At 38.0% G+C, this 26,714-nt stretch overlaps 1 protein-coding gene and 1 long non-coding RNA gene across 4 annotated transcripts in view; one reads left to right on the top strand and one right to left on the bottom strand.

Moving 5' to 3' along the window:
- Positions 1 to 26,714, bottom strand: part of LOC6036106 (6-phosphofructo-2-kinase/fructose-2,6-bisphosphatase) — a 52,305-nt gene that overhangs the window by 4,268 nt on the left and 21,323 nt on the right. The window contains exons 1-8 of one of the 3 annotated variants that reach the window (XM_038254550.1): positions 15,957 to 16,556; positions 15,462 to 15,748; positions 10,138 to 10,272; positions 5,644 to 5,901; positions 5,360 to 5,578; positions 5,062 to 5,296; positions 4,873 to 5,000; positions 647 to 974 (exon numbers count right to left, since the gene is read on the bottom strand). In XM_038254550.1, coding sequence (XP_038110478.1) covers positions 873 to 974; positions 4,873 to 5,000; positions 5,062 to 5,296; positions 5,360 to 5,578; positions 5,644 to 5,901; positions 10,138 to 10,272; positions 15,462 to 15,748; positions 15,957 to 16,038 — 1,446 coding nt within the window. In that variant the 5' untranslated portion in view covers positions 16,039 to 16,556 and the 3' untranslated portion in view covers positions 647 to 872. Of the gene's footprint in view, positions 1 to 646; positions 975 to 4,872; positions 5,001 to 5,061; positions 5,297 to 5,359; positions 5,579 to 5,643; positions 5,902 to 10,137; positions 10,273 to 15,461; positions 15,749 to 15,956; positions 16,557 to 26,714 lie in introns of those variants that run through there. The other 2 variants (XM_038254547.1, XM_038254549.1) reach the window with 2 other exon arrangements.
- Positions 22,431 to 23,739, top strand: LOC119767075. The gene is made up of 2 exons (XR_005277314.1): positions 22,431 to 22,621; positions 23,091 to 23,739. It is a non-coding gene; the product is annotated as an uncharacterized LOC119767075 (long non-coding RNA).

Here is a 26,714-nt window from a genome sequence, read left to right as displayed (position 1 = left end):
AAACAATTTGTTTCCCGTGTGCTCCTAAAATCGCCTTTAAGTAGGCTTCATTTGTCGTGTCGTTTTATTTAACAGAGTTCATTGGATTCCAATAGGAGCTTTCGAAGCTTCTAAGCTTTATATCGTTTTCAAAGTTTTCAATGCTCGCGACGCCAATGGCTATCTATCTATGGTATTGCGATTGAGTGTGTAGTGGTGCGGTTGTAAAAATATCTATCTCGGACTCTCTCACTTTTGTAGATGCTGAATGGCAAGCTTCCCACTGTGCGGTTGACTTGATTTTGCTTTGCGCCTGCTTTGTTCGCTTTTTGGGCTCGTACCAAAACTAGAACACCAAAACCGCGGTGTTTGTCGTCACTTGCGCATTCGAAGCTATATTCTATTGGTGAAAATTGCGTTTTCAATTTCTTTTAGAAAACATATCATTAATAATACCTTGCTTTCATCATAAGATTATTTATATCAAGTCGATGTTGTGAATTGAAAGAAGTTATATTCTTAAGTAAGAAAGGCTCTATCTCACCCCTGGTGGGATTAAATCGGGTTTTTTGGGGTGAATTTATTAAAATTTTCACTATTTTGGGTTAGATTTTTTTTAATTTCTAAAATTAACAGTTGAAACAAGTCCTATGGACGATTCTTTCTCAATTCACTAAACCCCTAAATGAGCATTTAACACTTATTCTTAGTAACTACCTGTTGTCCTCTATCGCTAGCCTTACAAATTACATTTCACACATACAAGTAAAATATATAAAAAAGTGTTAACACAATTTGTGATGATCGGACAGATGAAATCAAATAAAATGGAATACAATTTCTCATATGTTTTGCCAATTATTGCTCGCCGCGCTGTCTTCCTATCGCGCAATTCATCTCGAGCAGGAACCATTTTGGTCCCCCGCCGCCGTTCCGGTTCCGGATGTCTCGCGCTCGGGGCTTGCCGTGGCACTGCCGAACGAGTCGTCTGACATCTGCAAGAACACAAACAAGACCACAGACAAGCGCACCAACACGTGGAAAGTGTGACGATTGTGTGGGGGCGTGGTTTGAAAAAGGGGGAGAATTTAGTGACAGGTCAAATTTTGGTAAAAAAAGGAAATGAGTGGTTAGAGTTGATTTCAAACAATAGGAAAACCAATTTTCAAAACACACACAATGAGTAATAGCTTGGAGTAGCGAAAAAGGTGAGCGAGCGAGGGTAAAAATACTCAATTTTGCATTTGAAGTGTGTGAGTAAGCGCGTGCCACAAAAGCAATGTTTGCGTGTATGTGTGAAATGGTAAGCTTGTGAATGCTCATTTTTTCAGATATTTAACGCGTGGCTTAGTGAGAAAAAGAGAGGAAATAATCTCTCTGACAAAATCGCAATTCTGATCAGTATTTTTCTTCCGCTGCAAAATATTTAATCCCTCTTCTTCATTTTTGGAAAATTACTGCTAAAATTGAATATTGAAAATAAATATTTCAGAAAATACAGTAAAGTTTGATATCCAAATTTATTTTAAAAAAAAACGGACACTTTTAACTATTGTAATCAAGGAATGTTTATTGTCCAACTATACACTCAAACTCAGAACTAACCCTCAAAAGGGTACTTTGTACGCATAAAAAGGTCGAATCTGAAAACGCAGACAGATTCTTGCAAGGGAAAATGTTGTTTATTTGCTCAGAATTAACTGAAACAGAGGGAATGCTAAAACCACAAGCGTGCTCTGCTCATAGCAGAAGTTGGGGCAATAATATGAACGTTTTGAAAATAACGTCATTTATGGACACCCCCTGACTAAATTTAGAACAAATTTGTGAAGATGGTGGGGCAGTTGCCACTGTGTACGCTAGAGGCTAGAACCAGAAATTATTTAATTTTCTGGCAAAATTAAAAAACAAAATATAAAAAATCCCAAACAAATTCGACATTTGAAAATTTGAAAATTTGACAAAAATCCAAAAAATAAAAAAATCTGACATTTAAAAATAAAAATATCTCAAATTCAAAAAAAATAAGTTGAAAAATTCAGATATTCAATCCTTCAAATATTTGGAAAAATTAAAAAACAAACAAAAAAAATTAAAATTAGATAACAAACAAAAATTATGAATCTCGAAAATTTAAAAAATCAGATATTAATAAATAAAAAAACATGTTAAAAAATTCCAAATTGAAAAAAACCCGATTTAGAAATTCTTAAATTTAAAGTAAAATTTTAAAAATTGAATAATCATAAAATCACAAAAAAAAATTTCAGTAGTTATAAACTGGGTGCTGGTACACAAAACGTCCTCAATTTTGAACTGTCAAAGTGGAACCAGTTTACTGTTCCCCAAAAGTAGAAAGTATTGTTATCGATCATTAAATTCTTTTTTGCTAGATTGAAAAATGTGTGGCTTTTGAGGACCTGGAGTTGGATCCAAGAAATCTTAAGAAAGTTTAGAAAGTGTTTTTTTTTTTAAAGGTCCAATAAACCAAATTTCCAGTTTTGCTTTTTGGGTGTTTTTGAAACCGCCTTGAGTCAGGGGTATTAAAAACACCCAAAAAACAAAAACTGAAAATTTGGTTTATTGGAGCTTTTCAAAAAAAAAAATCTTTAGATCTCTTTTAACCGATCGAAACGCGACAATTTTCTAGCAAAAAATGTCAAAAACTAGACAAAATAAAGTACATGATTATAAAACAGCTCATTTACCAGTAAGAAAAAAGTCATGCTTGTGCTTAAACAGCCTCCTACTTTGTAGATGTAAACAAAATGGGATCATTCGAAAATCACTATTCACGAAAATTCTCTCTATTCCATAAAAAAATCATAAATTTTAAAATCCAATAATATGATAAATTTAAATCAAAAAGTGTTTATTTTTCTCAAAATTTGAGTCTCTAACAAAGTCTTATAAAATTCTCTAAATTTATCTTAATTTTCTGTAATTTAAGATGGTGGCATAAATATAAAGAATTAAAGATTTAATAAGCAATATAATGTCAGGATTTAAGATTTTAAGAATTTTAAATATTAAATTCTTTAAAAAAATCAACTGTAAAAAAGTGAAAAATTTAGTTTTTTTCTAAAGTAATGTGTCTACGTTTAATGTGTTCAATATCAAAATCAAAATTATCAAAATTTTGTAAAAATAAGCCTCAAATTGCTGTATTTGATCAAAAGTACAAACATAAATTTGATTCAATTTGTCTTCAGTTTACAATCGATTGTATAAGTATTTTCAATGAAAATTTAAATGTTTAGCAAAAAATATACCAGAAATAAAATTGGCAATGGCCTAACAGGTGTTAAAAATTAAATAGCATTCAAGCTCGTCAAGATGATCTGTTTGTAATTACAATTTGTTCCGAAAACAATTGATTTAATTAACCTTCTTTTTGCAGTCCTCATCATAACCTACTACCACAATAGTCTATGCTACCCAGTCAAGAAAAAATCTATCATAGCTGGTTCTGCCAGAATCTTGCTAGAGCGGTGGAACATTTCTGCTAGAATGCTGTAAGAATATTCAGCTCTGTAACGACTCTGCTAGAACGTCGTGATTGGGCAGAACTGCGAACCAACGGAAAAAAATAATATGGTGCTAGCGAGTGCTTGAAAATTTAAGAGTTCCTCGAGTAAAGAAATGTCATTTGATTTGACCCGCTAATAACAAAATTCTGAGTTATTTCTTTGTGTAAAAATTACCCAAACACTGCAGTGCAGCGAACTGGTGAAACTCACTCAGAAATTAATGAAAACCCTTTAGAATCTTTTTGAGTGGGTGTGGTTTGAACAAAATCTGAGTGAAAACAACTCAGAAATTAGTTATTTGAAATGAGTGTGTACGATAGCTTATCTATGGTTTAACCTGGGTGGTGAATGGAGAGAATGCGTAACGTAATTTTCGAATGATCCCACTTTGTTTACCTATACAAAGTAGGAGTCTGTTCAAGCTCAAGCATGACTTTTTTCTTGCTGGTAAATGAGCTTTTTTATTATCAGTAGTATGTGTTTTATTTTGTATAGTTTTTGTAATTTTTAACTGGAAAATTGTGTGTGTTTTCAAGATTGAAGAGGTTTTTCGTTTTTATGGGTGACGAAGAACTGCGTCGAGAGTGTCATTCTGCGCTGTCGTGAATACATCACTAATTTTAGCGAAGCTGATTCAACAAACAGAAGATTTTCACTAAAACAGTAGGTTTTCAAATGGATCAAACAATAAAGACAGCTTCTGCATGGATACAACCACATCAACCATTAACAACTTCCATTCATAATTATAAAAATGACGATCTCACCTTCAACATTCTTAAGATAATACTTGACTTCAACTCCAGGTCCTCAAAAGCCACACATTTTTTATTCTTGAAAAAAAAAATGATCGATAACGAGCAGTAAATTGGTTCCATTTTGACAGTTCAAAATTGAGGCCGTTTTGCGAACCACTATTCAGAACCCAGGGTTTAACTTTCAGCATCGATTGTTTTGGAAATCATTGATAACAATAGAATTCGTATCGTTGTTGACAGCTATGGCGGCACTACAGCTGTCAAAAAGGGTGCTGGGACGGAGCGCGTTTTTCATACGGCGCCGAAGCAAGTCCCTCGTTTTATGCGAATTGTTATTGCTATTTTTGACAAGTGTTCATGCTTTCGCTTGGCAAGAATCAAATACAATCTAAGCAAGCAGTGGTTATCATTGGTCAACATCGGTGTATCGCAATTTAGGTAAATCTTTCTTTTGTAAGCTTATTATTTTGCTTATAAATTGATTTAAGTTCTAAAACTCACTCGAAATCAATAATCAAGCACACTTTTCTATTCTAGGAAAACAAAAGTTGCAAAAACCTTTACCACAAAAAAAACCACACTCAAACGGATGCCAACAAACTCACCTCCGGCTTGGCCCGGTGCGTGTCCACCGCATCGATCGGCAGCTTGATGTGCTCCACCTTGCAGCCGTACGCGACCGGCGTCAGCTTGATGACCGTGTGCAGCGGCACCTTCAGGTACGGCAACTCATCTGGAAGAAGACGAATTTCTCAAACCTATCCGAAAAATATCCGATTCAAGAGGAGACTTACCGGCCGTCTTGTCCAGGAAGTACGCCAGCACGCACCGCAGCACGGCCTGGTGGGACACGACCAGCACGTTGCCCTGCCGCTCCAGCTCCATCATGACCGGTTCCAGCCGGACCACCAGGTCTTCGTAGCTTTCCCCGCGCGGGTACCGATAGGCGAACTTGTTCTGATCCCGCGCCTTGAACTCCACCGGGAACTTGGCCTGGATGTCCTCGTACGTCATCTCCTCGCAGGTTCCCTGGGGATAGAAAGGACGGTTAGCGGAACCTTCTTCCGGAAGTCACTCCAGCACACAACTTACGGCATCGATTTCGTTCAGGGCCTTCCAGCGCTCCTGGGGCGCGTTCACGTCCGCGACGGTCTGGATGGTGCGCTTGAGCCACGAAGTCCACACCCGGAGACCCTCGATCTGCTGCTCCTCGATGTACTTGGCAAGCGCTTGGGAGTACCGACGGCCACGATCGCTCAGGTTCGAGTCCCCTCCGATCAACCCCTTGAGGTTATGTTCGCTCTCACCGTGCTAAAAAAAACAAAAGTTTTTAGGTTAGAACAACCCTACATAACCTCAAAAAACCCTCAAATTACCCGTGTCAGATAGATGGTCCGCGGCGTGATGTGGATGTTCATCAGGTAGTACACGATCCGCGACTGGATGTGGCCCTCGTGCTTGTGGACCACCACCTTCTCGCCGGTGTTGAAGATCTTCATGTACGACAGCTCCTTCTCGGTGTCCTCCTCGAGCATCTCGTAGCGCTCCTGGTAGTGCTCGATGCGCAGCCGGAAGTCCGACAGCGCTTGCTCCATGTTCATGTTCCGGTAGTCCGGGCTGCTCACCTTGACTTCCTGAGGGGGGGTAGGATGGAATCGTGAATTAGAATATTTGTTACGATTTAGGTCGCCGAACAATCAAATGAGCAGAAGCGTACAAAATGAGGTTATGTACATGATATTTTAACAAATTAAAAGCGAAAATAACAAAAAAATATCCTGAAAAGCATAAAAAATTTAACAAAACAGAAATCCAATATTTTTTTAAAGAACATTTTTTGTCATAATAATTTTTTTTGGGTCGAAATAAGAGTTGGTATATTTTTGGCAATATTTTTCCAAACTCGAAAATCAAAAGAAAATATAAAGTAAAAAAAGAACCAAATCAACCAAACGGTCAATATCCTTATCTGTTTTTCTTTGCCTTGACGAAGATTAGCTGAAGGAGGTATTAGACTATGAAAAACAAACAAACTTGCACTTTTTCGCCAAACTCGCAAACAAAGCTAAATGTATGCAGGCTGACGTTTCTGCAAACAAATGCAGGCAAACTGTAAAAAAGTGCATTTTTGCCATTTCTAATACCTCCTTGACAAACTTTGTAGAAAATGGTTACCTTCTAAAAAATAACCGTGCAAAAGTTACAACAAAAAAAAAATAAAGTTTTGATTCAGATGAAACAAAGTTTTTCTGGGTAATGACAGATTCAAAAAGAACATTAAATTTACCTTCTAATACCATGTCTAATTTTATTTTTAGCAGTTGAGTAAAGATAATTGACAGTTTAAAAAAAAAATTGTGTAATTTTGTTTTGATTTAAATATCGCCAAATTTAAAATAAATTGATTTGATTAGAAAATCACCAAATTTAAAATCATAACCATTTCTGAATGCAAAGGATTGAAAAACGCGTCTTTTTTAATGTTTGACTCAAACTACATCTCCCCGACGCAGAAATTCTGTATGAGTCCTCACAACATTAAAGTTTTTCATGGCAATGACAAATTGTCTGGAGAATCGATTCCCGCGTTCGATTTTTTAAATGCCTGAAGTTAAGTCCACTTAAAAAAAAACAGTTTTAGTAAATATTTTTTGTATTTTTTAAGGAGGACATACAATTTTTGTGAGTCTTTTTGGAACAACTTACGTTTTTTCCTCAACAAATTTTAACGAATATTACCTTAAAATGTAACTTTAGAACTTAAAAATCGAAAATCTCTAAAATTTTTGTTTCAGTGTATTATTTTTCAGAAAGTTCGTCTAATTTCCTACAAGTTTGTCTTTGACCACTTTTTGAAACTATGCAACGGATTCGAAATACAGTAATTTTTGAATTGAGATTTTTAAAATAAATTAGGCCCTTATCAATTTAAAAAAGTATAAAAATTTAAATTGCGAGCCATGATTTCAACATTTTAATGAAAAATGTGGTTTTATACACCTGTCGTTTTGCCATAATTGATTTACAAAATTTCTAAGTATTGACGACAATTTTATTTTTCTTTCGAAAAATAAATTTCATAAAAATTCAAAACATTTGTTAAACAAGCCCAAACATGCTAAATATGATAATCAATGCAGAAAAATGCATTTTAGATTGTTTTTAGTTGATTAGACTACTATTTTTATGGAAATTTTCAAGTTTTTTGGAAAAATATTTTTTTACCCCCTGATTTTTCAGACCAATTTTGAAGGGGGGCGACATAAACTTTGAAAATATTTGCAACGGCATTAGTGTTTACCCTAAAAGCTGTAATCCATCAAATTTTTGCGTTCCCATATTGAAAATTTAAAAAAAATTATATGTTAAAAAAATACATCAATTTGTTTAAAAATAATTATGTTACATTATTAAAAAATATATTTTCCGTTTAAAGATTTTATTTTTTGCTTTTTGGGTACCTATTTTTTTATTCCTCTAACTCAGCGATTCTCAACCTTCTTCTAGGTCGGTACCCCCTGCTATATGAATCAAGTAGGTCTAGTACCCCCGTTGAGAATCGTTGCTCTAACTCAAGCAAATTTAAAACACCCAAAAAGCAGAAAAAAGATTTTTTATTGGACCTTTTTATTTAAAATATCAGATTTTATTTAAAATATCAGATGAATGAGTTTGTTTTTAGATGTTAGTAAGTTATCGCCGATAACTTATCACTAATAAAATAATCGTATAAGGTAGGTCCTTTTATTGATATCGTCCTGATGGTAACGATAACCTTATCGTTATCTTTGAACATGTTTTTAATTTTTGAGTAGTTCTCTACAATTTAGCAAATTATTTCACGATTTTCTAATTTCCATTTTTAAAGCAACTTTTCTGAATAAAGTCCGGAATTCTTACAAACAGCAGTCCTCGATAATCTTGTTCTTTAACTTGAATCCTCCCTTCCTTGATTCAATTTCGATACATTGAGAGTAAACCGTTTAAAATTAATGGAATCAAAAAAAAAACTTTTGTCTAATGTTTTTTTACTTAGAGATCGGCAGCCGAAGCCACTAGCCACCGTGCCACGAGGCCCACGAGCTTATATGACATTTAAAAAAACACTAGAATTGACATTTAAAAAAACTGTGGCCTTTGACTTTGGCACATAGAATTTAATACTTATTTAATTCATACTAGAGGCCTCGTGGCGCGGTGGTTAGCGGCTTCGGCTGCCGATTCTTAAGATGCTATGGGGCGCGGGTTCGATTCCCGCCTTATCTTCCTGGCCTTCTATCGGATGGGGAAGTAAAAAGTCGGTCCATTTGCGTAAAACAGGTTTTCGGTGACTCACCACACATAACCTTCGGAAGAAATGAGCAACAGAGCCTTGAACAGAGCCCACAAAAGACCCGGGGGTCGTTAAAGTCACGCAGAAAAATAAGGCATATTTGAATCAACAAAACGTTTTGTTGATTTGAAAATAAACATTTTTGTTGAATCAATGCTAAACGTCAAAGCAACTTTTTTAAAACAACAAAAGATTTTTGCGGAATTGAGAAAATCAAGGTTTGTTTCAACGCAAAATCGGCGTTGATTATATTCAGCAAAAGTTTTGTTGAATCAAACCTCGTACAGGCTGATTCTACAAAATATATTTCTGCGTGGTGGATTGCTTTGCTTAATTCACATCAAAGCAACCCGTTTGGCTTTTCTGGCATTCTCCATTTGTCAAAAACTTCCAAATTTTTAAGTCAGTCAACAATCAATGAGAAAATCCCTACCAACCATGATGGACACCCCGGTCACCGTCAAACCCGGCCGAACGGCCTTCCGCCACAACATCCGCCCACGGATCATCAAAAACCAGCACGAGCTGTCTTCGCTTGTGCCAACTCCCGCAGCACGACCCACGTCCCGCGACCAAACCGGAACAACCCGAATCAACGAGTCCACCTTCCGCACACCCGGCGGACCACCTTCGGCCTCGTCGTCCTCCCGGATGCTCAAACCAAGCGATGCGGCCTCCGCCAGTCTCTTTTCCGTGCTAGACCGGTCCGGGTGGAGTGTCCGCGTCGAGCATGCCGTCAACGAGATCATTCGAGAGCACAGTGCCCGCCAGCAGGACACCTCCATCTACGGGGACACAAACCGGATGTTCAACGCCACGCTGGACGCGGTCATTATCATTGCGAACGCCGTCGGCGGCAGCGGAAAGGTGGACATTTCCGACGAGCATCTGCTGTGGAGCGAGGGCTTTCTGCGGGGTGTCCGCGACCGGTACGGGAACCATCCGCCGAACGTGCGCAAACTGCTCGGCTTCATTCGGCACCTTTGGGACGACAAGGTGGCCAAGGGTGCGGTCGGAGCGGCCGATGCCAGCCAGCTGTTCCTGCAAACGTACCAGGACAGCGCGGGGCAGCAGGCCAACGTAACAACCCGGATTCCACCACCATCGCCGAAGATTTAACGGAAAGACACAAAAGCAAAAGACAAAGCGGAGACAAGGACACAGAAGGGACAAACACGGTTTAGAAGCGGATGAGAACAGAACAGAAGAATCAAGAACTTTAACTAAATATTTGGGATAGTCACCTCGGCGGAATCGTTCAACGAAGACAAGTCAGACAGGACACTCAGTTTCATCTAAATTTCAGTGTTTGAATTTTGTAAAGATCAAATTTTGAATAATAGTGTATCATTTTTAAACTCATTTTTTGTAGTTTACGAAGCCAAATCAGACCAAAACAGAAGATATATAATTGAAAAAGTGAGCAAAATTTTAAAGGAAAAGGAAAAAAGAAAGAACGTGATTTAAGAGGCATGAAAAGCGTAATCCGAGATTTTTTAAACGTGCAACAGAACAACAAAAAGGTCATATCACTTACCATGATGTTTTGCTCGATGATCTGCGGGTCGTCGCAGACGGACTCGACGAAAAACAGCTTGTAGCCCATCTTGTGCACGATAATCTCCCGGATCATGCGGCGCCGCTCGCGGGTGGAGTTGGTCGCATCAAACACCTGTTAAAAAATGGAATGAATCAAAATAGTTTTTAAAGTTTTGGAAAATGTATCATATCTGTGAAAAATATTTTAAATTAAGATTTTTAATTTTAAAAGGTTGTTTCTTCAATGAAAAATAATTTCTCTGGGTTATTGCAGAAATGACATGTCTCTCGATTTTGGCAATTGAGTAATGGAAACTGGCAGCGATTTTAAGACATTTTTTTTTGTGAAAAATCCTTTTTAGTACGTGACATAAAAGTTCCTATGACACCAAATGTCTATCTCTTCACGGTCTTGAACTAGAATTCATTGCAAACGTGCCTTGGTGAAAATCCAGAACAATGAAAGTGATCGTATAGCGTATAGCGTCACGAAATATCAAAAATGGACCTCGGATTGGTGATCAGGGATCAAAATTGCCCCTTAGAGCAATAGGGTCCTACAGCCATATGTCAATTTTTATGTACAAAGGTAAAATGCACGATTAAAAATAATTTTTGACCACTTTTTTCATTTTAATGCAAAAAAAAATTTACAAGACAACATTTTTTCGATGGATCAACTATGGTCCCCTTGGAACGAGCTGTCAAAAAGGGCAGCAATTGGGTCCAAAAATTAAGCTTAAATTTGTGATATAATTGTTCACAACGATAACGCATATTTTTCTAAGTACAATGACCCTCTTAACGACCGCAAATGATTTAAACTGGATTTTTAATTCATTTTTTTTAAATTAACTTCACGGCCCTTCTTGACAGAAAAGGTCCTACTTGACAGGTCGTTTCCAGGGGATCATAGTTGATCCATCAAAAAAATGTTGTCTTGCCAATATTTTTTTTTTTTGCGTTAAAATAAAAAAGTGATCAGAAATGGTTTTAATCGAGTTTTATACCGATGTACAAATTGACATAAGGCTTTAGTACCCAATTGACTGAAAATTATAAACGTTTAAATATTTTTGTATTTGACATAATACACAGTGGACTCTCTGGCTGTCGATCTTCTCGCTATCAATAATGCTCCATAAAATTTTCAGTACCTTTAAATAGATTACTTTGTTTTTTCGTTCTATAATTTGATAACTTATGCTCTCGATGGTCTCTTCAATATCGACAACGAGAGAGTCCACTGTAATATTGAAATCTAGAATTGCTTCATAAAGCCGAACCTCAAAACGAAAATACTAGAAATGACGAAAACCTAATATTCCATAATACAAACATTTAAAAACCAGAAATTTAAAAAGCGTCGAAAATTATAAACTCAAAAAATTTAAACTTGAAAGATACAAATATTAAATTATTAAGAAATTTAAAAAAAGTATTACACCAGAACCAGAAAATTAAAATTTTATAACAAATTTTTTAATAAGAAATTCATAAATTGAAAAAATAATACACACATCGAATTCAAATAAAAATTTTAATCGGAAATTAAAAAATCTAGAAGTTTCAAATTTTGAAATTATATTTTTTTAATTCAACAATTAATAATTTTAAAATAAAAAAAATAAAAAATTTAATCAGAAAGCAAAAAAATTAAACAAAATAAGAAACACTCAAAAAACTAGAAATTAAAAAAAGCGTCAAAAATTTTATACTTGAAAGATAAAAATCTGGAGATTTTTTTTAAAAAAAAAGGTCCAATAAACCAAATTTGTAGTTTTTCCTTTTTAGGTGTTTTTTAATACCCCTGACTCAAGGCGGTTTAAAAAAATCCAAAAATCAAAAACTGGAAATTTGGTTTATTGGACCTTTAAAAAAAACTCCAGAAATATTTAATTATCAAGAAACTTTGAAAATTAGGAATTAAAAAATCAAGAATCACAAAAACTAAAACATGAAAACAATTTTTTTAAATGAGAAACTCACAAATTGAAAAAAAATACGCTCATCGAATTCAAATGAAAATTTTAATCAGAAATTCTAAAAACTCAAATATATTTTGAAGTTTATGTCCCTCGACTCTGACCAAAGTTAGGGGGAACTTCTATTTTCATGGAAATTTTGAAGTTTTTTGGAAAAATATTTTTTTGCCCCCTGATGTTTACCAATTTTGACCAATTTTGAACAAGATAAAAAAACAACAATTTCAATGTTTAAAATTCTAAAATCTTAAAATTGAAAAGAAAATGCAAAATAAATATCAAAAATTCTAGGGATTTGAAAATTAAAAAAAAAACAGACTTTAATGAAAGAATAACAAAATTCAAAAATTGAAAAAAATAATTTAAAACTACAAAAAATACGAAATTTATAAATAGAAATATAAAAGAATGAAATATCAAGAGAAAATTTGATTTAAAAATTCTGAAAAACTGGATTGTCTATTTTTTATTATTATATTATAAACCAAAAATTAATGATTTAAAATTTAAATACAGTCCAGACTCAATTATCCGAAGTCTCGATTATCCGAAGGTTTGTATGGGTCTTGGAATAATCGAATCACGAACAAATTTTTTTTTGTGTTTTTTATTTTTTTATTTTTAACATCAACATTGAGTTCTGGGACTCTATTTTTGTCAAATTTAAATAGTTGATTGCCTGTTAAATTACAAAATGCATTCTTTCGATAGTTGATCGCCGCCAATTTGGCCGCCATCTTTGATTTAAAAATTCTAATTTTTTTTAGAGTGTTTTAGAAGTTATACTTAAACTTGACAATCAAAAATAAAACAACAGATTTTTTTTCGTGATTCCTTATCTGAAGTTTCGATTACCCGAAGTGAAATTTTGCCGAGGCCTTCGGATAATCGAGTCTGGACTGTACTCAAAAAAAAAAATTCTAAATTATTTATAAAAAATGTATCGGAAATTAAAAATAAAGTTTGAAAATTCCAAAATATGTAAAATAAAAATCTAAAATTCATCAATTATATTCAAATTCCGTGTCACTCTTGACCCCAGGCCAAGGGGTAGGACAGAGAGTAACTGAGTGACTCAATTTCTCACAATGACTCAATGTTACTCAAAGTTACTCAATTTTCCTCTACAACGATTTTTAGTCAGGTTACGGAATATTTGAATACGTATAGATTGACAGATGAGCGTGACAATCAGGATAGAAAATTTTTCTGGTTACGGTGCTGCCCAATTCCTCAAATTTAGTGCCGATTTCGGAGCAAAAGGAACCTTTCCAGGAGGTTTATCGGAAGGCCATTTACTATTAAGGCCTGGAGGATATACTACTGTCGATGTGTTGACCAAGTTTAGACTCCTTTGTGGCCGTTAAGCGTAACCGTTCCGGCCAAGTGTTGACCTCTTGCCAGTTACAAGTGACCCCAGCACTGGTCCGCTGCGACAATTTCAGGCTGCGAGACCGCTGCAGGAACAAAACGGTTCCATCGGTTGACTCTTTATAAATACCACTGTCGCAGCCGTCGGAACGGTCTCAGCTGAAAAATTGTGTGGTTCAAACCAAATATTTTAAATTTCGGAGCCAGCGGCCGGTGGAGATTTTGGCCACGTTGACGTCCATGGCGCTGGAATCTGCCACAAACTCGATTCGTGTTTGTGCTATCAGTCACTGCCGCTAATGACGCTGATACTCATGAAAACTTAGTTTAATTTTGAGTTTTTCTACTGACGCGAAATCCGAAATGTTTGGCACAGGGCCCAATTTTCTTCAATAAAATAAATACAACTTTCATATTCATATACCAATTTCCCCGTTTCCTCCTTCGTTTCAATGATTCTCCTAATGTGGCAACCAAAACTTTCCTCCGTAAAAAAGCCTGCCTTAGCATCCGTCGAAGCAAACGGATTATAAAGAGAGAAAGAGATTCTATTGATGACCATCGCATCGAAGACCAGCCGATCGTTCAACACCGTCCTTTGCGCGCCTCCTCAAAATCCACCGGTTGCTTGCCACACAATCCGATGGTCTGGGTTTCGCATCGTTCCAGATGGTGGCCGAGATGGTGCACCGGTGACAGATGGTGGCACCGGTGACGGCCGGCACGGCAGCAACAGCCGCAGACAGATCGGCTTCAACCCGCCTGAATTGCCGGAATCGGCTAGTCGGTGTCGATGTTTCCTTGGTGGCCTCTAGCAAAGCAGTCTGATCCTTCTCCGGGTCATGGTAGAAAATAGATTGGGCATCAGAACCAGAATTTTTCGGTCGCTTATTTGTCTCGTTTACTTATTAAATTTATTTAGTACTTTTTCCGCCGATTATTTTTCTGCATTTGTCAACGTCGATCGTCATCGCTGTCAAATGTCAGTGTCAAAATCCGTTACGTAGTTCGTGAAGATTAGGAAATTCTGAGTAACTCGAGTGGCTCAATTTGACTCAAAATTATTCAAAATTTCTCAAATTCACTCACTGTCCTACCCCTTGCCCCAGGCTCGAAACTTCCAACACAAACAAAAGCTGCGAACCGGAGATTGGCCGTGACGTTTTGGAATTTTGACAGTCTAGAATGATGAGACATGATGTTTAGCTGAAAACTCTTGCTGAAAAACTTGGAATTGTTGGCAAAATATTGTAAATTCGAAAGATATTTTTTTCTCTAGCAACTTATTTTGCAAAGTTTTATGTATTGAGCACCGGATTCGAGTGGCCGAAATTACAGTTCTCCCATAAGGAATACATTGTAGAAAAAGCAAAAACTGCTCGAATGGAAGTTTTCCAGTGTCACACCATGGCAATGGAGCATTTCCATTCGAGCAGTTTTTGCTTTTTTCGACAATGTATTTTTTATGGAGCGAACTGTCAAAAACTGCTCGACTGCGGGTGCTCCATTGCTCCGAAAGTACCTTTTTAACATTTTAAAATTTGGAACATTTCAATCTTTTCGTGTTTTAAATTCGTTAATGTGATTGAGAGCTGTCAAAAGCTTGAAACCACGTGCTCAAAAATCGTCGAACATTGGGGTTGAAATTTTAACATCAGTTTGACAACTGGTTTTAACCTTTCAGTGCTTTTTTTAAATTTGGATACTTTTGAATTAGCGAGCATGCGAATTAGAGGATATTTGAAATAGCGAACTTCGAATTGACGAATCCGCTATTTATGTGCAGATTTTAGTACAATTATATATATCTTCAATTTACAAATAGATAATAATAATTTGATTTAAAACAAAACAAAATGCTAAATCCATGAAAAATTAGCCAACCCGCTCTAATCGCATCCCAATCCTTCTATCTAATCTCCCACTCAAACAAAGCCCAATCAACAACCCAACCCCGCTCACTCACCGCCACCTCCCCGCCGTTCTCCAGCCACTGGCACACGTCCTCCAGTGCCATCTCGGCGCAGTGCTGCCGGATGGCCATCGCCTTCTCGTTGTCGGGCCGGAAAAACTCGTGGCTGCGGTACGCGTCGGTCGCGTGCCGCCGGTACTCGCCCAGGTTGAACACCTTCGTGTTGATGCCGATCCAGTTCAGGTAGCGCGACAGCTTCTTCGAGATGTAGGTTTTCCCGCGCGCTGGCAACCCGACCATCGCGATGACATGTGGACTGTTTACATAGTTGGCACGCTCCCCTGGTGTGAGAGAGGGAGAGGATGAGAGAGAGAGAGAGAGAGAGGGAGAGAGTGGATAACAAATTTGCGAGAAAGTGAGAGAAGCGAATGTCTTCTTTTTAATATTTTTATCGGGGTTTTTGTATCGATTAATGGGAATTGCATTTTTTAGTGTGGAAATCAGGTTTTTTGTTGCTGAAATCAACTTGAATCAGCTTAAATTCCATACCATTACCAAAAGTTTCCTTGTTCAGGAACTTCCAACCGAGCGACTTCATGTTATCGCCAGATTTATCTTCGGCCGCCGCCATTGCTTGCTTGGATGAGCGAGTATTTTATCAAAATTGTCGCGATTCAGTACACCGGATTACACCTTAACGAGACCCTTGAAACTGAGTAGGCCGTCTGATGCTTGATTCCTGACCAGCACCTGATGTAGTCGTGGCCTGCTGGGATGGCTGTCGACCTGCGGGTTCAGTACGTAATCACACCCCGCGCTGCCTGTTATGACTATTTATGGCAGTAAAAGCAATTATTTTCTTTATTCCACGCTTATCAGTGCCAATAAGTTTACTTCAAAAGTACGATTTTATAGTGAAGGTGCACTTTTAAATTAGTATCACAAGGTTGTTTCACAGAACTAAGGACTTTTCCTACGATTTATGCTATTCCAATTATTACTTCCGTATTTCTAAAACACGTAAACTTGCTAAATTTGTTTCTATTTTGCACGATTTATAAGTACGGAAAAAACTGAACGCCACGCCAGGGGAATATATTCGGGACGTGTATCAACTCTTGCGGCGAAAGAGAGAATGGCAACCTGGCCACACCAACCGGAGAGACTGGTTCCGCGGGGGGACAGACCCTCAATAACGACCCACTTTCACTTTAACATTACTTGCTCAGAAGACAGATTCCCCTTAACAAGTTCAAATTTGACCTGAACGCCCAAAAAGACACAAATTACGTTATTTACGACCCACCCCCCCGCTTCGATAGGGGCCTTTCTTCATCGTCATCATCTTCGTCATTATCCGCGTTGTACCGTGCAGGGGGAAAAGACTTCGCGATTCTGATACAGCTATGATTATAAAAAGAATAAGAGTGCGGGAGAGTACCAACACCATAGTGGCAACCAAAAGAGAAAGAGAGAGAGCGAAACACGTGCAAAACAAATTTGTTTACGAGTGTTGCCGTGGTATTGATGAAGGCTTGTAGTACGGCGAACCGAGCAACAGATGGCAGCAGTGGTAAAAGATGCGAGGTTACCAGACATTTTTGTTTGTTGTCAGTTTCACCTTAATCACTTTTGTGTCACTTTCACCTTAATGAATTTTAGTATACTTTTAAATTTATTATTTCTTGAAATTCAAACACAGGAAATCTACTACAATGTAGCAAAATCAGACCAGAGGACACACCCCCAGCTACCGACACCTTAAATAGAACATGAAAAGGTTCAATGGCAGAGACCAATAAAAGGAAAATTGCATACAATCACGAGTTGATGAATAGAGTGGTACGAGTTGCACACCACGTGCACGTCATGAGTTACGATGATTGGTTGCTCGTGCTTTGCACTGCACATTGTGCACTGCTCCGGTCTAGGTAATTATTATTAATCAATCTGAACAGAAGAAGTCAACTATCAACTCAAAGAAGAAGTGGATAGCGATTTTAAGTTTGCATTTTTCGTTTTAAATTTAATATATATTTCAATAATTGAATTTATAGTTCCTCACCACAAGTTTATTACGAGCTTAATCAGTCACACAAGCAGATGGTTCAGGGATGAAATCCCAGTCGGTCGTTTTCGAAAATTACACTTGAGGATTTAACATCGAATATGAACAAAAAACGACTCAGGTGGGATCCGAACTCGAACCATTGGAATAGTGGTCTGGGCGTTAACCATTCGGCCATAATGAGTAGGGCTAGTGATTTTTCACGGCAAAAAAATCGAAATAACGCGGCATGTTAGTTTTTGAAACCATGGATTTCACGGCAATTTCACGGCACTCTAAAATCTGCTTAAAATAAACATAAAAATACTTTGTTTATGCATAATTATCTACAGAAAAGTGTCTAAAAAGTTAAGCAGTAGTTCAAGATACAAATAAAACCACCTCACACATATTATTCAATTTCAAAAAAAAAATTGAAATTATGCAGCATTTGCGTCAGCTAAATTATGATTCAGCTATTTTAATTTTACTGAGATTTTAGAAATTGATTTTGCTAAAAAATCTTTAAATCGAAGCAAAACTCAAAAGTAGAATCAGCAAAAAAATGTTATAAAAAATACGTTTGTTTTCATAAATTTCAGCAAAAGATATTTTTTGCATTCAAACAAAGATCAGGAAAATTTCATTTGTAGCATTTATTTACATTTATTGATATTTCCAGAAAATTATGATACCATACAAAATGCAAAGTAAATTTTATTTCAACCTGTTCATATATAACCAAATATAAAAATTCTCTTCTCTTCAAGATATAAAATAGCTATTTTTTTAACTTTTTCTTTTACTGTAGTTTTCAATAACGTTATTTTACATTTTTTTTGAATTTTGCGAAGTCAAAAAAAATTGCTAGAAATTTTCAATTAATTATCTGTACATCAAAGAATATTGTAATGAACTATATTTTCAAAAAAAAATCTAAACATGCCTTGCATTTTTGTTTAATTTTGGAACTTGTAAAGCGTACGAATAAAAAAATCAATGCTTTATTGCTCTGAAAAGTAATTTTTCTAATAACTATATCAAATTTCGCGGCATTTCACGGTATTTACGAAATTTCACGGCCAGGGGCGAATTTCACGGATTACGCGGCTTCCGCGAAATTGCGAAAAATCACTAGCCCTAATAATGAGGTTTACTCTCTAGAAGTGAATTTATCTGAAGTTATCCAGGTTTTTAAGCGAAGATGGCGTTCGAAATGGTGCACGTTCGAAATGTCAAAATCGCGCAGTAGCACCAACATTAGAAAAATGTGGCTGTCATGCCATGGTACACATTTTTCGTAATGTTGGTATCACCGCGTGATTTTGACATTTCGGGCGTTCATCATTCGAACGCCATTTTCGTTTAAAAACCTGGATAATCTTCTTTTCAATCACTTACACGTATGTTTTAATAGTGTGCGTCAACGTCGTGTAAAAAGTCGTCAATTAATTTGACTGTGTCACACTAACAGGGTGCAAACGAAAACGTGTCAAACCACCAGGCATTAAGTGTACCACACTTGTTTCATCAAATTGACATTTGAACGATAAAGCGGCCAGGCCTACTGCTTGAAGTTTACCGCAGAGGTTTTTCGTTGAGTTGGGTTGTGTTTGTGCACGGAGTGTTAAAAATCAACACGGTTTTGAATCTTCATTAAAAAAAGAAATGTGGAGTAACAGCACCGCACCATACACTTGAGTGTTGATTAACATTAGTAATTGTTAGTTTTCTGCAGCGTATGGGTCCCAGGATCAACAATAACCAAATAAATAACACCATCCACTTGTCGCCCGTCGGAAACCGGAATCCTAAACAAATAGACCCTTCCACAACATCCACCCAAACACGTCGCTAATCGATCAGGCAATTATGATGTCCACCATCGCAAGCAACAATTGGAACAAAATCGTCTGGCCTGATAGCTTTTGATAGCCAAGGGCGGTTGATGAACTCATCCAGGGTCAGATTTTTACGAGCACGAAAAATATAAGTGAACTATGAACCATTCTTGTGTTGAAAACTATTCTTCAATCATAGTAAGCCAGGAAATATAAGTCTTCAAGATGAGTTCCCGGCCTCTCACGGGGGTCACTCATCCGCATTGGCCACTATCAGTTCCGTGATAGCTTTGTTGTTATCAGGGCCTGCTACGCAGGCAAAGATGTTTGTTTTTGCGTGACGGCGTTCTAAATGATGTTTTGTTTTGACCAATGCCGCGATCGGTGTGTGTGTGCGTGTTTTATCGTCCTAGAGAAAAATCTTTTCGTTTGGGTTGAGCATTCCGTTCATTGCCCCCCTTACTCATTTAGCAAAAGTTGATCGAATCGGAAGCCATAAATGAGGGGAACATTTCGTCTAATTAGTTTCCACATACGCGCGGTGCTAATTAGTATCAGCGAGGAAACCCTTGATATAGGCAATTTATGTTGTAGTTTTATTACAAGCAGAATAGAGACATTTGAAAATAATACACTATTTGTTCTAAGAGAAAAAGTCCCTCAAATTTGCAGTCAAACGATGGACGGATTCAGCAAAAAATCGTTTAATTCAAAAATGTTCCTTTGAGATTTATGGAGATGTTTTCGACCCCTTGAAAATTTGAGATGATTCCGTCCAAATTAAATCGATGATTCTGATAAATCTACCATCAGTGTTATTACAATTTTAAAATGTTATGTTTCTCTCTTGCTGCCAATATACAATTTGAGAAAAATAAATAAATTTGCGAAAACTAACTAATTGAAACATCAACATGCCAACTATTAATCCAACAACTCGGATTAGCCACACAAAGCTGCCATAGCGTGCCATGATGACCGCCATCAGTCATGGCCTGTCTGATTGCACGACACTGATATGAATTGACACCCTCATTCGATGCTGTTGTTGATTGTGATGACTATTCCACTAAGCCAGCAAAAAGCGCCTACTACGATATCATCCCCCCCTTCCCCGTAATTCCTGTAGACATAACAGTGTTCAGTTTGTTATGGTGCACTTTTTCCCGAGAACGCTCTGCATCCATCAATCTAATTTTCCCTGGCTTCACCGTTGATATATAGGTTAGGTTAGGTTAGGTTGGGCCACGCCACCAAGAGTGTAGAAACGTGACAAACAGGACCGCGTAATGTCAACCTTGAATACTGCAACCCACTTGCCTTCCCTGTCTCACCGTTTTCCTCTCATTTTTCCTTTTCCCCCTTATTGAACGGCGATTTGTTGAAGGGGAGTGTGGGGTTGGGTGGATCATATGAAAACAATTTCATGAATCATTTATAATTAGCTTCCGATTAGCACCAATACACTCAGATCATCAAAAAAAAAAAAAACAATGTGGTTAAAATGTAGGTGGAGAACTGTCACGGGGTGAGCGAGACTGGCGGGAATCCGATTATGGTTGGACGCCACCCACCAACGGCTGGCTTGTGGGAACTGAGCTCGGCAAGTTCAGGGTTAAAAATAGCATTATCTGCAAACAAAATTGGCCCCACACTTTGTACCGAACCGACGGAACAGTTGTTCAGCGCGCGGACGTGCAACGGCAGGAATTGCGATAAACGCAATAATAATCGCACTAATACAAGTGGGTCGATGCAGGTTTTGCACTTGCTTGAATTGGTATTATTATGTTACCTGTGAAATCGCAAAATTAAATCTTTTTTTTATAGGTCCTATAAACATATGAAACACAAAAGCTTATAGGAACTTTTCCAAAAAACTTTAGAAATGGAAAACAAGCTTCCTAAATATTAGGGAGGTTCACGATAAGTGTGTTAAATAAAATCTAACTTTTCAGGATTTATTTTTCATTTTTTTTCGCTTCTAGGAAGTAGCCAATCCAAGCATCCTTATTTCGAACCACACTATGTTTTACCCAAGCCAAACGACCTTTTTATTTGGTCTCAATTAGAATTAAGTTATATTTTTTCTTCTTCCATGACCCTAAAAATTATCAAGGTGTACAAATTTTGGAGAAAATGTGTAGTGGCTATCGTGCATGTAAAAATCCATCAATTGAATAAGGTAATAACAAGAAAATAAGGTAACCCACTTTACATCCTGTTAAACTATATGACTATCCTTAATCCGTTGAATTCAGCTGTCAAGTAATAGGTGATTGACACATCACACATCTAATCATTACCTGAAGTGAGACTAATCACTCAAGCCCGTGGCGACAATAACCCGGACTTAAATTGATTTCTTAGTCACGAAACCGGACCAAATATAATCGTTTTGTTTACATCATTTTTTCTACATCTTTAAATTGCAGTGAACGAGTTTGAACAAAACAAATTAATAGCATTTTTACAATAACAAAAAAATATTTGAAAAAAAAAAACAAGGAAATTGTAAATCTCAAATATTGTAAATGAATGTGTCCAAAACGTCTCAAAACAACTCGCCGCAGCCTACTTTTAGGATTTACTTAAAACGCTTTCAAACTTGAAACGACGCCTTCTATGACGACACACATAAATCTAGAGTACTTTTTCAAAAGGTCCTATGCGCCAAAAGTAAACAAACTGAGTTATACAATGCATGACGTTCTGCATATCCGAAACTACACTATCCTCAAACCCGATTTCTTCTAAGTATTTAATTTTTAAAATTATTAGCGAAATGCAAAATAACCTATGAGCATTCTCTTAAATTTTCATACAAAATAATTTACGTCGTTTTACCTCTCAGTGTCCTATGTGCATTCAGTAAAATGATGCACATACGACAATAACAAATCGACCTATGTACAATTTTAAATATATTTCAATCATTATGCACATACGCTAATATAATAACGACGTATGTACGCATTTTATTGAATAATTAGAAAGTAATGATAGATTTTTTTATATCCATATATCTTTTTAAAAATAATGTTTGCCTAGGTTCCGGTTAACGTGTAGACGTCAGCTGTAAGAGAGTATGAAATGTTTCAATGCCTGACACAGCAAAGAGAAGAGCAAAATTTAACCAATGAGCTCTCTCTCCCGAATCTGGCGGATACGACTCCCAGCATGACATACCAAAACAACTCATAAAACAGCATAAAATATGTTTTTGTTTTGGTTGATAGGATCCCGGACAGATCATTGTTGTGGACTGTCTGAGTTTTTAAAGAAAAGTGTCGGAGGGCGAAGGATTGCGGCAACAAAAAAATACGGTAAGTAGGGTGGAAAATTACCGTGATTCCCAAAGATGATTCCAGGACCATGGGATCGGCTCCGAAAGGCGTCCCTGTGCAAGAGGGCGAATATTTGTTTGGCCTTTCGGGTTGGGTTTGCCGGTACCGTGGCCATTATTTGGCTTTCCGGATGGGTTTTCTTGGTTCCGTGGCTATCTGGAAGGTGTCCCTGTCCAAAAGGGAGGATGCTTTTTGGCCGCCCGGATAGATTTTGTCTGTTCCGTGGCCATCCGGATGGCTAAAAAGCATCATCCCTCTTGCACAGAGAAGCCATCCGGATGGCCACGAAACCGACCAAAAAACATCCGGAAGGCCAGAAAACATCCCACCTTTTGGCCAGGGACGACTTCGGATGGCCACGGTACCGGTTAACACATTTCAGGAGGGAAATGTTATGCTGTTAAATTTAATAAACCTTAACCTTAAACTACTTTTTCATCACCCGCAGCACTGCTTTACGGTACCTGGTCCCCCGACAACGACCAACCAAGCGGCGGCGGACGTGGTACGGAGGACGCTTCTAAAAAAAAAAAAACGAAAACGAAACTATTGGCACTACGCCCCCCGGGGCATGGCCTTCCTCTAACGTAGGATTTCTGCTCCAGCGCCTCTGACGAGACAGGAGAAACCGGGACCGACGTTTTACTTCACCATCCGATAGAAGCTCAGTGGATAAGGCGGGAATCGAACCCGCGTCTCATAGCATCATCGGGATCGGCAGCCGAAGCCGCTACCCCTGCGCCACGAGACCCACGGACGCTTCTAGAAACCTTAAAAAAGAGCACGCCATCCGCTTCGTGGTCATGGTCTGTCAGAGAACCTCAAGACGAACGTCGAGTACATTAAGATTGCCGGAACCCGGGCGGATCGGCTATCAACAACTTCGCCAACGGCAAACTCATAATTACGCACGCAGATGCAGGTCGTCTGGGCCGCTTGGGACAACGTGTCCGAAAATCTAAAAATGCACGAGTTGCTGAGACTAGTGTTTCTGAGGCCACCGGAGTGGGCGGAAACATAGAGGTTGCGGCGGTTAAGGGGTTACATACATGTAGAAAATCACAAAATGTCATATTACAGATTTTTTTTTGAATCCACTAAAAGATGATCAGGAATATTTTTTTCTGTGTATATTTCGGCAGTGATACAACCAAATGTCTTCAAATATGTTTTGATAATAGATGAAAATGTGTATTTTAATGCCCTGATAACAGTTTTTTAATAAAATTAAGTGTGTGCTCACACCAACCTCTGACTTTTTTTTTATCGATTTACATGTATGTAACAAAGGCTCTGCAGAAGCGCTCCGATCACGACGTGTTGTTCCTGACTACGCAGGGTATCGTCCAGCTGGAGCAGCGTCACCGTAACGGAATACGCGGTCGCATGGCGGCCGTGCACGATCTGTCAGTACTACGCCGTGGTTTTCAGTTCCAGCATGGACACTACGACAAGTGCGTCGCGGCTTCGTCGTCGTGATGATCTTTTCTCACAGCCAGCCATAAACGAACTGGTTTTACGGAGGAATTGGCTGCTAATCTGAGCGAACTTACCTCGCTGAAGAATCGCTTGTGACTCTTCGCGCTCGACAGGTCCTAATAGCTGCTCATCAGCCAGCTTAAGAACTACGTCGCACGAAAACCTGCAGTGGTTGATCTTTTCAGACGTTTCCATCTTGGATATTCCGCACTACCTTTCGACCTTTCTACGACTACTCGTTTCTACCTTTCTTATCGTGCAGTCTGCAATGCAATGCTGGATTACGTCCATTGGGCGTACTCGTCCTATGATTTGACCTGCCTGCAGCATCTGGAGCTGTCCGGCAAAGTCCCGCTGATGAACTGCCAACAGCACGTTACGAGTGTTTTTCTTCTGTGCGTCTGTTTTTTTGTGACCCGATGTTTTCCGTTTTTCCAGACTCCTCCCAAACGGTATCAAGTCGGCAACCTAACCGACTCGTTCATGGCCCTGACAGTTTAGCGGCGTTCGATTCATACGAGCACTTTACCCAGTACTCGGATGAGATCCTGGACTTGCTCGGGGACATGACTTCGAGGCGCGCGATTCGGACCGCCGCATAAGCATCTCGATCAACGCAATTGATTCCAGTGCGACTTGCACTCTTCAAGTCCCAAGCTGACCTCACCCCTCGGCCAAGCAACAGCCGTAGAACCCGTTCGGAGATGCAACCCCTGAGATCGGAATAATTCTTTGGCGAAGAGCAAGGTTCTCAGGGCCGCTCCTGAATCAACATCTTGCATCCTTCGTTAGGCCGTAGGCGTCATCCATAAAGTACGTCACGCTCTAAGGGGGTGGAGAGTTGTCGCAAGTGTGACAAGGGAGAGGGGGACGTGAGACTGTGACGTGATAATCGGACATGGTAATAATCCGTGACGTGGTAATCACTTTGGCATAAAAGTTGTGCGCATGCAGTGCTGCTGGGGGGCTATCGGAACACTTGTTTATAAGTGTTAAATAATATGTTTACACTACTTGGGCCAAAAACTTTCAAAAACGAAAGATTAAAAAATGTATTATGTGCGCTCACAGCTCGATAGGCGGATAAGACAATTTACCATGTCAAATTATCCTATGCGCCAAAGTAAACAATATTGATTGTTTACATTGGCGCATTGGTTAATTTGGCATCGTAAATTATCCTACCCGCCACCCATCTGACAGAATGCTCATTGGTAAATAACGGCTTCTCTCTCCTCTCACGCGCTGGAGGCATTGAAATATTTCATGCTCTTCATCAGCTGATGCCTACACGTTGCGAGAGGGTTGGAAATACATTATTATTACAAAAATTTAGTTTTTGTTTAAATCGAGATTTAAATTTTATTTGATAAAGTTTTATGTGCAATGCCACATGAATATAGTCCAATGCCAATGTCTTATGTGCAAAAATTGTTCTATGAAACGTGTCCTATGTGCACTCACAGGTTGTATGAACCAAATTGCGTCAGAACTAAGCGTAATCTTGTCTTTTATATAATCCCGAGATGTACACTTGAAAAGCATTACTCTAGACCCATTTGGGCGTTTTCAGAATCGAAAAATACCCAAACGTGTTTGAATGGGATTTAAAAATGTGCACCGAAACTTTATCATCAAATTTCTCAGATTGAGGTTTTTGCACATAGGACCTTTTGAAAAAGTACTCTAGAAATCTACATTTCTGTCTGTTGCGTGCAACGACGACGTCGCAATTTCATCTGTCACACTTGATTTTCTGCGCGGCTTGAAGATGCGCGTAATACTGTTCGGTGAATGAATGATTCGGACGCCGGGACCAATCAGTCAATGAATTAGTGATCACACTCACTGTTGAGTGTTTTTTTTTTGCTGGCGCTGCTTGACGAGCGTCGCGACGCTTCTCTGACAATCGAAAAAAAATTGAGTCACAACAGAAATAACAATTACTTAACATATTTCTTTGAAGGGAGACATTACAAAGTTTTTCCGTGTAATATTTTGTTGATGAACTTATTCATTTGACATTTTTTTACAGCATTTTTTCAATTGTCTGTGATTGATAATCGTCACGTTTCCACCTTGCGCACTCACCGGAAATAGATTTGTACACCCTCAGTTGCATGTGTTTTTCTTTTGTGTTGAAATGTGTGGGAGTTTATGAAAATGTGACACACACAAAGTGAAAAAGCGAGAATACATTTCACTGTGTTCACTGAACCCAGTTTTTTTTTTGTATTTTGGTTTGTTTGAGCAACTGGGACGACCTTCGTAGGTGGCTTGGCGCATAGTAACCGACAAGAAAAGTTGCGGATCTTTTTCAATGACCGTGCGTTTCCACTCTTTATTAATTTATTGTTTTGATTTTCGTTCCGTGCGATTTGAGTTTTCAACAAGGAATTTGTCACATGATACATTTTAACATAATCACAAGCCACATTTTTTTTTTAATTCTAAATATATGTTACAACCTTTATAAAAAAAAGTTTTTGAAAAAAATTACGATTCGTGGTAAACCCCCTTATTAAAAATCATCAAATAACACAACTAACCGAAATGAAATTCTCAGGAAAGCGAAAGTTCCCGCAAATAATTC

This window comes from Culex quinquefasciatus, chromosome 2 (assembly GCF_015732765.1).
Source record: "Culex quinquefasciatus strain JHB chromosome 2, VPISU_Cqui_1.0_pri_paternal, whole genome shotgun sequence".
Taxonomy (NCBI): Eukaryota; Metazoa; Arthropoda; class Insecta; order Diptera; family Culicidae; genus Culex; species Culex quinquefasciatus.
The sequence above is the reverse complement of the archived record's forward strand: the minus strand, read 5'-3'. Positions and strand labels throughout refer to the sequence as shown.